A 13,462-nucleotide genomic window follows, 5' to 3' on the forward strand; every position below is an offset into this window, starting at 1 on the left:
GCTGGGGGTTCTACAGTAAAGTAGATGGTATCTTTGAGATCTTTGCAAAGAAGTTAAGCACTATTTTCTGTGTTCAGGCAGTTTTCTAAATACAGCTAAACCCCAGATACATTGCATTTAGAAGAGCAACAGCTACTTTTATGAGTAGGAGCTCTACTAGTTGATATCATCAATGAGACTGTATTTTAACAATGGGCACTGTATAAATGAGAGGTGTAGAGGACTCTTTTGGAATCCTGCCATCACAGAAGGTCAAACTCTTCTTTTTCTTCATTTGGCAAAGTGCCGAGCTGACAGTTCTGACACAATAACATCATTTTAAAGGAACTTGAAAATAATTGTTTTCTATTGCAGTACTGAAGCACTCCAGATGTAGATTGCAGAGGAAGTGTGAGATACACTAAGTAAAGCTGCGTGGTGTTTGCCTACCCTGGCCCAATTACAAGTAGAAAATACTTTGTTTTAGTGATTTATTCTGTCGAACAAGAGCTGGAAGTACATTTCTCCTTCCTAGGAGAAATCCAGTTAATTCAAAACATAATTTGTATGATGGCATAGTAGATATTGAAAATTACATGATAGTGTCTGAAGTTTAGTTTTATAATGTATGTGGCCTGTTGAGACCGAGTGCAAAGAAGTGTAGCATCTTTTTTTCTTTAATTTTGTCCTTTATGAAATGTAGCTTCTTGTTGTGTATTCAGGTGTATCCCTGCTGTTTTTCTTGCTATTCTGCTGTGGCAGTGTCCCATTCACATGCTGACCGTCTCTTTAGCAGAGATTGCAAAATGGTTTAAGTCAGTTATTAGTCTTATTTGTACCTTTTGTCCATCTTCCCTCCGTCACCAACTGTAGTTTGACTGAAACCAAAATTTGAATGACATTTCCTGGAGGTAAGACAAATACTTTAATCTACTCTGCAACTAAGCCTCAAATGTCAAGCTTACTTTCTTTTAACGGTAGGGCATAGGGATGTTAGTAATGACATTTTCATTGCTGAGAATATCTTAAATTTAGAAAAGTGGAAGTATGTCTTCTCACGATTTTTTATTTTATTTTATTTTATTTCGAGGCAGAAAGGTTGTGGTTCTTATGTTAAATATGCCTTTAACACAGTTGTTATAAAACTTCTCAGTAGCATGAAATGGACTCATTTCTTGTTCAGCACTGAGTTGTTTGAGCTTTGCTAGATATTTTTTGTCTTCGATAAAAATAACTTAGCAAAATTCACCTTTCCCCTTTGAGATCCTAAGTTCATGTTTATCCAAGAATGTATTTTCAGCTTGCTTCATTTGGATGACCCTATGGGAAAACTAAAAGGATCTTTTGACCTGACAAGGCTGACCTTATTTACTACTGAAGATGTACAACGAATATAATGATTTGACAGCTCTCATTACCACTTCCCTCACTGTAAAACTGCATGCAGTCCTGCAGCCATCCCATTGTAGTATGTTCTGCTTGGTTGTTCTTGATTGGATCTTCACAGTGGGTCATTAGATCTGTGTAAAATGGGGGAAAATAAAAATTCAGTTTTTAACTTTTCATCTTTATTTGCAGTGGCAGTTCTACCTATGAAGTGTAGGCTTTGGTTGTGAGCACAACCGCTTTTTTTGCAAGTAGTATATAAATGCTGTGGTTGAAGACATTGCATTAATGGCTTAAGTTAATGTTCTGAACTGTAAACTGAAGCAGGAAGGGGCAGTGCAATAAATTTTTTGCAGCTTTGTGCTAAATCCCATATCAGAACTCAAAATTCTGTGACTAAAGGACACCGTTCCTGCTTCCCATCTGCCTCTCCTACATCTAGTTCTAATTTGGAAGTAAAAGTGTATGCCATTAGTGAGTGCAATGATTATATTTGCCTAACATGGCCCCTCCTTCATGATCACGGTGTCTGTTTTTAACAGAACAAAACTTGTTGCTGGATCTCTAATTCCTACTTTTAGAAGACTGAAGGCTTCTGAAATGTTTGCTAGTTCACAGAATACTTTTGCACTTTCAGAAATCTTCTGTCTTAATATCCTAGATCATTTAACAAGTATTTGAGTGTGTTGGATCTTGTATGTTACTTGGCAGACTGTTTTTTAAAGTATTATGGATTTCCATGGGAAACTGTAGTGTTCTTTTTTTTTCTCACCTTCAAATTATCCAGCTGATGCTAGATGTGTGTTACCAAACTTCATTTTTAGTATCAGAATGAGACTGTTACATAAGATATTACTTTTTCAAAGATATTCTTTGATATGGCTGTTAAGTATTTTTGAAATTTTCAATTGAATTGTTTGAATTAGTATGTAGAATTAGTTTGTAAAACAATTATGAAAAATAAATCTCTTTGTAGCAAGTACTCACTGTACCAGATAGTGAATTAATGCATAAGATAGTGTTAACAGGCATAGACTAATATGGAACAGAAACTTATTTTCCTGCAAAGCATAGGCTATATGCAGTGAGCTATACCCATTCTTCATTCATGTTTGATCACCAGTCCTTCTTTGAGGAGTTGTGTTTTGGGATTCTGCATGTGTTCATCAACTGGAATGCTATAGGTATATGTTGCAAGTAATGGATTTGCTTATAAATTTTACCACAGAAGGTAAATCAAATGAATTATGAGTCATGCTAACCACCTTTTAGTAGGGCAGCAGTCGGAGCTCTTACTTTTTTTTTTTTTTTTTTTTTTAATATGTTTCTTTTGCAAGACGAAAGGGAATGATAAAATATGGAATCTGAGTAAAAAGCATATGTGAAAAGAATAGGTGAATGTGTCGGAGTGGGGGAAAGCATAGCTGGAAAGAAGGCCAATGCTACTTGTTTATTCCTTTTGTTCTTTACATACATTAGCTTTTCCAGAGAGATTTAAAAGTAGCAGATGTGAAGAGAGATTAATTTACTATAATTTTTCAGCTTTTTTTTTTTTTTTTTTTTTACACTGTGTCACAGTAAGAAGTGTCAGGTAGTCAGTGGCATGCTCTATTGACCCATTTGCAGACTCTCTCCAAAAATACAGAAGACATATATTAACAGACAATAAAAGATGTCTTGTCATGTCCAGCAAGCAGGAATACATCTGTTTAAAGCTTGTATGAACCATATTCAAGATGTTCTGCAAGGTCTTGCTGTTGTTAGAGAGATTCATAACTATTGGATTTTACTTATGTAAAATAGACATTCTTCAACTATCTAATGTAAAACTTTTAAATGGTAGAACTATTTCAGAATATTTCTCTGTGTTTATGTGGGTTATTTGCCCGTTGAGAATCGAGCTGTAAAGCTCGGTATAAAAGTGGTTCAGGCATCTTGATCATTTTGTGAGACACCAGATGGCTAAGAAAGAGCTGCCATCGTATTGATTAAAATAAAGCTTCCCTCTATGTGATCTATATCTGACTTCTACTCTTTCCTGTTTTTGCATATGATTTCGTGCACTTCTAAGAAGCAATTTTCATTCATGTTTCTCTGAATATGTTTTCAGCCGAACTCGTATTACCATTTTTTCTGGTGTCACAAATCAAACCGCTTTTGCACTGGGGATACTTGTTACTGTAACTGTGAAGACCTGCCCCTCTATGACTGCATATTTTGTCATGCGAGTTCATTTTCTGACAGTTCTACCTTTCCTGTTGCCTGGGAGGATTGTTTCAGTCTTAATTTAAATTACAGAAATAGTTTACCAGAAAAAATCTCTCAACTATCCAATTTCTTTCTCACAAGACAGTAACTGACCTTGACGTTAATAAAAGTGGGAGCATCCTCAGCTGTTCTTAATTTCCCTCTTCCAGTTACTGCTTTGAAAAATTAGTTTTTAAAACACTGATTTTTGAAGTTTTTAAATTGTGTGAATTGTCAAAACATGTTCGCAAGAAAAGCAAACTTGCTGTTAGACCCTTGAGGACCATTTTTCTTGAGCGTATCTGGAGTAGAAGAGGTGATCGACAAAGGTATTTCAGATATTTTCATTGTACTCCCATGCCAGCACTCCTCAAAGTGTATCTGGACCTGGAATTGACTGCTTTTTTCAGGGATGGCGAGAGATTCAACTGTCTTCACCCAGCCTCTGCTGCACAAACAGCATGAGAGTTGATGGGGATCTGGACCCATTTCTTGAGGGCATAACTTTGTAATGAGGTCACTCTGTAGGCATCGGATGTCTGAGCACTGTCCACTATAGCTAGAAAGATAATAAACATCACCATTACTTCAGATTTCACAACTTCTTGAAACCAGAACTAGTTTCATTTCTTCCTTGATGTTGTATAGTCATGCTTAGCTCTTAGCATAGGTAGCTTTGAAGGACTACAGTGTCATTGGCAGACAATTGTGTAGCATGAAATTTATCTTTGGGAAAAAATGCCATTTTGTTTGTAGGAAAATTTTGCTGAAGAATGGTTACGTTTGCCTCTATTCTCTTAACAAGCAGAAGCTTTAGAAGTATGTGGTGTGTGTGACTAAAATTAGCTATATTTTGGGTTGCAAACTTATATGCTAAGTCACATCCATATGAACATAATTCATTTTTAGACCTTGCTTCTGTAACCCAGGGATTCACAATACTTAAGACTTCAATACTACATTTTCTAATGACTGATTCTCATCATTTTTTGGAAGTTATATGTCCATTTTAGACGTATGAAGCTTTACATTGTTCTCATCTAGTGGACTGGAGCTTCTTGTGTAATCACTTCCAAACATTGTAGAATCAATTTCCTCATGTGTATCAAGTTGGAAGGACTGTTTAAGCTACTTCAGTTCCTGCATTATTCAATAAAGTGCATTTCTCCTACTGTTCAAGGGCTCAGGCAACCTAAAATGTTCAGCTTGTGGATGTTCTGAAAGATATTTTAACTTCATAAGCTGTTTAAAGATACCTTAAGAATATTTTTGTCTTGGTTGGATTTAAAACAAATAATTATAAAAATCATTGCAAGTTTCCAGTATCATCCAGCAAATTTTAGTAAATCCTGTTCTTTCTCTGAGCAGATTGGTTGTTAAGCAAAAGACTGTGTTGCGTCTTCCAAGAGCTTCTGATTTTGAATTTAAAATAAATGGATCTATATCTGATTGGGAGGGTGGAGGGTGGGACCTATAACTTGATACATAGGAAACTACTTGAATTAAATGCTCATTTTGACATTTTGCCAGTGATGGGAATTTGCACATGCTCTCGGCTGAGTCAAGATATTAAAACAAAATTACAACAGTAAAATGAAACACGAGGATAATTCAGGTTTGACTTCATAAGTTATCAAATACATAATAGCAAACATGTGGTTTATGTGATCTTCACATTCCTTGTATAAGTTAATCATATGTCTGAAAGCAATGGAATTTTGATACAGCACTGTGTTATTTGGCATTGCAGAATTCTCCTATTTTTCCATTAGTCTAAAATTATCCTCTCCCTTGTAACGCAGCACTTCTGGGTGATATCCATAAGGGAGAAAAATTAGTGCTGAATGAATGGATTCTATTTCATTTGTTACCAATTTCATGACAGATAATACCTTGTGAGAAAACTATAGGGTCATGCAGAATTACTACGTGCTTATTGCTAAATAACTTAATTGACATCACTTTGAAGGAAAACGTTTGTTATGTTGGAGATTTTTGTGTTACTGTTTTGAAGAATGTTTTGGTTTAGCGTATGCTATAGGTTTGTCTGAACTGAGAAATTGCCAACTTTTTAACACGTATGTGCCTGATTTTTTTTTTTTTTCTGGAGTTTCTCTTTACTTATTTTATGTTTTCATAACAAAACAATCTGGTCTTTTGTATTTATTTATTTATTTATTTTTCTATTTGGAGAAAACTTACAGGTGTAACAGCGATGTGTATGTGTGAGAAAGTTGGCATGTCGCATCTAGCTTTGGAAACTTATTAGTAAAATAGTGAAATACCAACACAAATGAATTTATGCTTGGGGAAGAGAAGATGGGATTCATGTTAACTAAAATACATTTCCATTTTGTTGAAAGTAATTCAAATTAATGTTTTAGATATAGAGGATTTGGGGAAATGTTAAACAACTTTGACCTCAGAGTCAAGGTGATAAAGTTCACTAGAGACATCACTGCAATCTCTGTCAGTCCTCTGGGAAAGTTAATACCTTTTCTAAAACATGGCTTTATTTATTTATTTTGAAATGCTTTCAGTCTTTCCTGGGGAGGAAGACGTATGACTCCTTCATCACTCTTCTTCATCTTTCTATTGCAGTTCTATATGCTTTTCTAATACTTTCTCCAGTGTTGTGGAGTGGTTTGGTTTTTTTTGTTTGTTTGTTTTTTGTTTTTTTTTTTCTTAATTGCAAAGAAGAAATGATAGTGACTTTTGAGATAGCATCCTGTTTGTTTGGGATTGCTGGTTCTTAGTTACTAGCTGAAATACAGACATAGTTTGCTTTCTGCTTTCTTTTTTCTCCCCAGTACCGCAGAGGGAGTATAACTGACTGTTAATGTTCAGGGTAATAACAAAGTCGTTTAGGAAAGGATCTGTGTGGAATCTGTTGACAACTCCACATATTTTGTTTGTTGTTCTTTTTGAGCAGAAAGTGAAAATGTTGTTTGTTGAAGTTTCAGGCATATTTATTCTGGTATTTTTCTCTACCTATCCCAGAACTTATTTTTAGCACCTTGGCATCCAGAGTTTTGTTACTTACCACATGTTGCATTTTCTCCTGCCACAATGCTAACTTCCATGAGCTGACACAGTTGCAGTTTTAGTGTTTTCATTTTCACCTTTCTTTCATTTGCAGAACTGTCTTACAGATGACATCGGAATATCTACGTGGAAGGAACAGGTTTTCCTGTCACATAGTGCCTTGCTGGCAAAGAGCTGCCAGGCTGCAATGGAACTAGCAAAGCATAGCGCTGAGATTCAGGACATGGCATTTCGGTATGGAAAGCACATGTCCATGAGTCATAAGGTACACCTTTTTCTTTCAGTCTGTGATTTTAAAATTGGAAAAACTTGCAAGATTTGTTGGTCTTGAGCTCTGTTCTGTAACACCACTATGCCACAGACCTTTGTCAGCAGGTTAATGGTACTGAGAGGCTTGACCACTGCCTGGTATAACGTTTGCAGAAACTGCTGATATGAACAGTGCTTATGAGCTGGCAAAATCACGCTTTCTGGCTTTGTGGTTTATTTCATTTGAGGCTCTGTTAAAAGTCCCTCTAGTTTGTCTGTCTGTAGCAGCTTAAAACTTTACTTTCTGTGCTCGTGTGTTCTTCTCGAAGCCACAGTCCCAGCAGCAGGAATTGCAGAGGAAAGTAGGTGTTGGGCGCCAAGCTGCTTCCATGCAGATGTTTGTGCCAGTGAGTTCAGCTTCCTGCAGGAGCACATGAGACTGAGACAGGAGCTGCAGAGGCTGAAGTACCTAAATGTGTTCCCTTCTGGCTAATCTGCTGTAGAGTTAACTTCCAAAGGGAGTAAATGATGCATAGCGGGGGAGGTAACCAGATAAGGACAGTAGCAGCATAAACTTCTGCAGCAGTGAGATTTCCCAGAGAAAGTCTGACCCTCCCTCATGCTAGAGTGAAACAGTCACTGCAGAATGTCTGTGCAAGTTTAGGATTTCTACTCATCCTCTGTGGGAGCTCACTGGCCTTACACAGAGGCGTATCTCCGGTAATTTCAGTTCAAGTCAGGAGTGCATCCACTTAGTCAACTTATGTTTGAGTTAACGTATTCCAGTGTATGTAAGCTGCATTTTCTTCACTGAAAACTGGATGGAAATATTTTCTTCAATCATTGGAAGTCTTTTAGTCCACAGCTAGTACAAAACAAAGTACGGTACGAAAATTCAGATCTTCAGCACTCTTGTTTTGCCTCACATAACCACTCCATCTGTATTGCAGTACTTGTAAATGAAGACGTTGCTTGAGACAGGCAAACAGACCTCCCATCCGCTTCTACTCTGTTGGTTTATGTGGTTTCTAGTTCCTCCAGGAAAAGGAAGTGGTTTTCAAAAGCAGGACTTCATTGACATACAAATATTGCTATGTGCTATTACTAGGTATTGCTCTGAGAGTAAACTACATCTAGTTCAGACTATAGCTTTAATATATTTAGTGTATGCTTTAATATTAATTCTTTCTCTACTGACTAATATGGTTGTGTATAAAGGATTACATGATTTTCATAGAAGGCTATTAGCTGCATAATATTTCCTTTGTCAGAAAACAGGTCGTACCACATCAATTTTTTCAGTTACTGGAATAGATGAATGCATTGCCCTTAACAGATGAAAAACTGATCTTCCCAACAGACTAAATCGTTCTTTCTTTTGTGTTTTTTTCCACTTCTTTCCATTCAACAATTCCTTACCTGACTGTCCCATCACTTGCCCAGCTCTGCAATTTACCTACTTATTTGGAGATACTCTATGTACTTGTCTTTATCACAATTTTCTGCCACTGCAGTGCTTCTCCTTCTTCCTTTCCCTCCTGCAGTCTTGAAGTGCAACCAGAATGCAAGTGTCAAAGCAGAAAATGGCAAGTAGCTACAGAATTGGGATATGGGCTTTGAATTGGTAGATGTGAAGGTATAGTCTGCTTCTGAAAGTTGAAAAAAAGTGTTCTTCTCTTTCAGCTACATTCAGACCTTCAGCCATTTGTTAAAGAAAATTCTAGTGATGCCACGGCCTTCAGTTTGAATTGTGCTCCTGCAGTCCTTCATCAGGAATTCCTTGGAAGGGATGCATGGATTAAACAGATCAGAGAGGTAAATTAAAACATTGTTTAGAACTGCCTACTTCTGTCATTTGCATCTCTCTTCCCATCTCTGCTTTCAACCTACAGAGAAACTCAGAAACTGACATCAAATGAGATAATGCAAAGTTTATTACCTCTACTCTCCAATAGCTAAAACCTCTCTCATTATTTCAAGAGGGTGAAATCAGAGGAGCTGACAAATGAGCTCTTTAAGACTTCTGTGTGTCAGTGTAACAAGCAGATTCACTTCCATGGAGCATATGTCCTTTACTATTTGTGCAAAGTCCCATATCTTAGCTTAAACCTACTTTCAGTGGCAGTGTAAAGTCACCAGAGTGGTCAAAAGGTAAGTAAAATACACGTTTTCTTTGGCTAACTTTTCTCTGGGATCTGTGATTTTCACCAGAGGGAAAAGATGTGGGAGAAATGGCTTCCTGACCACTACAAAGTATTTCTGAGGTCTAGCTGGTTGATGTCCTCATGCCCAGTTCTCTTCATTCAGTTATCTTTCCTGTAACACATAAGGAAGGATATAAAAGTCAGATGGCTGTGTAGCATATATCTGTTTTACATTACCACGTAGAACTGTGGCGTTCAGGCCTATAAATACTTCCTGTGTGTTGAAATACAAATAGATAACTATACAGGAGAGCAGGGAGGAGAAAGAGGGAAGACACAAAAAATATGACCAGAATTAAGCATTCTGTTGTGTTCCTGTATCAGACAGACATGTTTTGCCTGTCTAAACTGATGTGTACTGTTCGGAAATTCCTGATGTTGTTACACCAATTCTTCAGGAGAAAGTCTGCTGCCTTTAATAATAAGCTAGCTCCCTGCAAACATACTCTTTTAAGATGCTTGTTGATGGCTTCTTTCCTTCTTGGTTTGAAAGCAGAACTCAGCATCACAGGATGTAAAGTTTGAGCTTCTGCCTAATTCTCCATTTATGGTGGCCAGGTTGCAGTGGTAGTGTGAGTGTGTGTGTGTGTGTGAGAATCTTGAACCTAGACAAGCTTTATGTCAATTTGAAATTAGAGGATGATAGTTCATAATATATGATGAGAAATTTTCAAGTTCTGCAGTCTCAACACAAGGCTCAGATGTGAGTTGCATGTAAATGGATTTAGATGATTGCAGTTGGAGAATAATGGTATTACACAGTGCACTTTATAAAGGCTTTGAAACCATTTCCCATCTGCAGAATCTAGAGGAGGTTGCAGGATTCCAGGAGTGCCGTCTGTTTCCTTGCTAATTCTTATACCAAAAATGGGCATGATAGAAACAATGAAGCAGTTTTTGCAGAAGGGGAAAAAAGTGACATGCTCTACATAGAAGTATTGTACTTTCTATTATTTTAGCTAACTACAAAGTATGTGGCCAGGACTTACTGCCTGTCATTTGTGTCTTATTCAAGGATGCCTGAAATGCTGTGGAGCCCAGGACTTTTTGTTGTTGTTTCACAGGAGTTCTCTTGTCACAAGTCCAGAAACAGGCACGGTTCCTACAGTAGCTTTAGAATAGAGACAGCCATATGCACCTTCTTGCTGCTGAGCTGGAGACCATTTAAAAACCCTCTTGTTTCTTTATTTGGAAAGAGCAAAACACACCAGATCACCACATGTGGAAGGCTGCATCAACACTGTGAATGTATGTATTTTGAGAAGATCAGCTTCAGATTTGGAAGTTCAGAAACTGCCTTAAAAGAAAATTGGGATGCATACAGAGGGAAGCCGTGTCATAAGAGAGAAAAAAAGTTGTAGATGTATATATATATGTGTGTGTGTGTATGCATGCATACATAGATATGTACATGAATGAATGATCATCCACAAAGACCAGAGACCTATTCTCACTGATTTTACCACCAAACTCCTCCAAATTTTTATATTTAAAAGTAAAATGGCCAATGAATGGTCACCTGTCTTATTTGAAAAGCAATATGGGCTGGGGAGTAGAGCCCTGAAATGTGTTTATTTTTTGGGTGTTTTTTTTTTCTTTTTTTCAATAAACTTAAATCCAGCCCTGAATGGTTTCCAGAAAACACCATTGTAGACGAATGCTTGAATTCTGACCTCTAGACAAAAGTGTTGAAATAGCTGCTAAATGCAGTCCTGCTGAGATTTTGGAAAGCCTTGTATTCTTAAAATTTAAAAAAATATTCCTTACAAATAGGTCTAGAACTCATCTTAGCCCACAATATTTTTAATTCAATAAGAGAATAAGTTAGAAACAATCTCACTTAGGCCAAAGTAATCCTTGTACTTTTTACCATGTCTTTCTTAGCCTTCTCTGAAGAATCACAAGTAGAAGAAAAGCATTTCTGAAATGCTTTGTAGATGATTTATCGGATGCTTTGTTAAGTATTGTGAAGGGTAGGTTTTAAGAACATACATAAGAGGGTCATCTCATCTGAGAAAGAAAAGTCAATCTTCAAAACCACTAGTCCTGAAAACCTGCTTCAAAAGCATTGTCATAAACTGTCTGCTCGTGGTCTGCTTATCTGATGCATTTTGAGTCATTTCATGGGGGATCTTTCTTCCTGGCAAGGTGAGCTGATTTTACACCACCTGATTATTGATGAAGAATGTCCTAATATTATTGTCCCTCACTGCTGGCACGTGGTATTCAAAAGGAATGCTGAGCTGAGTTGCTTGTTCATATCTTTAGCATGCTGGTACACAGATCCTTTTCTTTGAGGTCCAGAATCTTAGCACTCCCAAAAGCCTTGGCACAGCCAAGCAGTGAGACCTGGAAAGTTACCCCAATTTGGCAAGAAGGCATACCTTTTGCAAGTCAGTCTTTATACCTGTGAGGAAGCTAAACCAGATGCAGAAATCTTATGTAAAAGAAGAAAGTCTCTGTGTCTGAAATCAGGGTCAGTAAAAGTCAAAGAGCAAACGACTGTGAGGATAAAAGGAAGAAAAGGGCAAATGTGCTATTGTAAAAAGAAAGCTTAGGAAACATTAGCTAAGGCTGCTGCTTGGAAAAGTGTAACTGCTGTTGCCTTGACTGTTTGAGAGGAGCAGAGAATGAGAAAATACTCCTGCTGCTTGTAACGTCTTATGTTTAGGAGAGGGCATGCCGAACACGCCTCTTCTGGTATTACTAAGTCTAAAAAGCCTGATTCTATGAAACAGAACTATGTTGGATAAGCTGGTAATACCTTCAGTTGTATTTTTTCTGCGTCAGATTCCTAAAGAAAGTCAATTCTGTTTAAAGTAGTAGGTCTTCTAATTGCATCTTATACTCTTGCTGCTCTAGTCTATAGTAGGTAATAGTAGGTATAGTAGTAATATAAAATCTCTCCTTCTCTTTAAGGCACAAGGAAAAGGAAATTTGATGGACTACAAGAAGGTCAGTAAATTACATTTAAACCTGCTTTTTTTTAATATTATATGTGATATTTTCACAGTTATTCTTGACAGTTGAAACTTCCTTACTTAAGCCACTTTATGCATGTATATGTGGAGAGAGAAAGAGAGAGAATGGCTTGTACTATTACTTGATTTGAAAAGTCACTAATAGTTATCTGTCCTGTATCAAACACAGCCATTTAATAATCATTTTTGCCATTATTTATTCCATTTAATTCTCCAAACTTAGTTCTGAAATCAGCTTTTTGCCAGCTTTTGCTGTCTCCTTTTCTGCAGTTGTTTGCAGGTTAGCTGCCATCAGTGATCTCTACTTATTGATAGAATATGCTGTTATTCTTTTCTTAATCTCACCTTAATACTCTGCTTCCTTTAGAAAAATACACACACCTACATACAGGTGTTTTATAACAATTTGTCTTTCTTTCAGTTCCTGTTACAGTTTTGAGCTAAGTCACCACAGCATTTGCTATGCAGCTGCTCTATAGTAAAAGCAGATGTGAATTAACTGGCTTATCAGCTGAAAGTAGCTGGAGCATTGTGATGCTCTTAGAGAAGTGCGGGAGATGGCATAGAAGGCTCCCCTGCTTCAGTACTGGAGAACAGCTTAACTGTGGTGGAGGTAGAAGATGAGGTTTGTCCCCAAGTTACTCACTGAGCACAAAGCTGAGTTGTTCTGAGTCTTAAGGTCATCATGAGGGTCCAGTTAGCTTCTTCCAGCATCACTGGGAAATAATAGTTAAGTTACTGCTCGCACACAATTGAGAATCACCTCTTGGAGTAGAGTTTAAAGAACATTACAGCTATGAAAGTTTGCTGCTAATATGGTAAGTTAACATGTATACATACAGGTCAGACTTCTAATGTAATTATTCCATATTAAGAAAGTTTGAACTACTATTTTTTTTCTTGTTTAAGCATGAAAAGGATCTCAACTTTAACTTGTTATTTAAAGTCATCTTCATTTTGATTTGGTGTTTTGATTTGTTTTTAACAATAGAAAAAGACTGATACAACTGTCACTTTCTAAATCACTGCTGAGAGTACTAAATTCTTTTCCTCAAATATGTGAAACACTTGAATGTTCAGACGACGCTACTTGCTTTTCTAACTATAGAATGGATTTCCTTCTTATAAGAGTTACAGTTATGACATGCCCAGTGTCATTTCCATAGTTTAAAACAAAAAAAGTGGAAGGTGGGAAGAAGGCTTCTGAAGGCTTCTAAAATTGCTTTACTGAATTATGTATTTGTTGTTATATTCTACATTTCTACTTGCATGATTTCATATTTTGAATCCTTCGTATGAAGTTGGAAAACTTAGTGTGACTGTGCAACTTGGACATGGGAAGGGAAGGGAAGGGAAGGGAAGGGAAGGGAA

The 13,462-nt window shown here is 37.0% G+C and overlaps 1 protein-coding gene across 1 annotated transcript in view; it reads left to right on the forward strand.

Annotated features, from left to right (window-relative positions):
• The window catches only part of PDSS2 (decaprenyl diphosphate synthase subunit 2), a 114,450-nt gene that overhangs the window by 90,065 nt on the left and 10,923 nt on the right, over positions 1-13,462 (forward strand). Inside the window, exons 5-7 of the mRNA XM_085217562.1 lie at positions 6,752-6,922; positions 8,590-8,721; positions 12,030-12,065. Of these exons, the coding sequence (XP_085073688.1) occupies positions 6,752-6,922; positions 8,590-8,721; positions 12,030-12,065 (339 nt within the window). The remainder of the gene's footprint in view (positions 1-6,751; positions 6,923-8,589; positions 8,722-12,029; positions 12,066-13,462) is intronic.

This window comes from Meleagris gallopavo, chromosome 2 (assembly GCF_905368555.1).
Source record: "Meleagris gallopavo chromosome 2, MGAL_WU_HG_1.1, whole genome shotgun sequence".
NCBI lineage: Eukaryota > Metazoa > Chordata > Aves > Galliformes > Phasianidae > Meleagris > Meleagris gallopavo.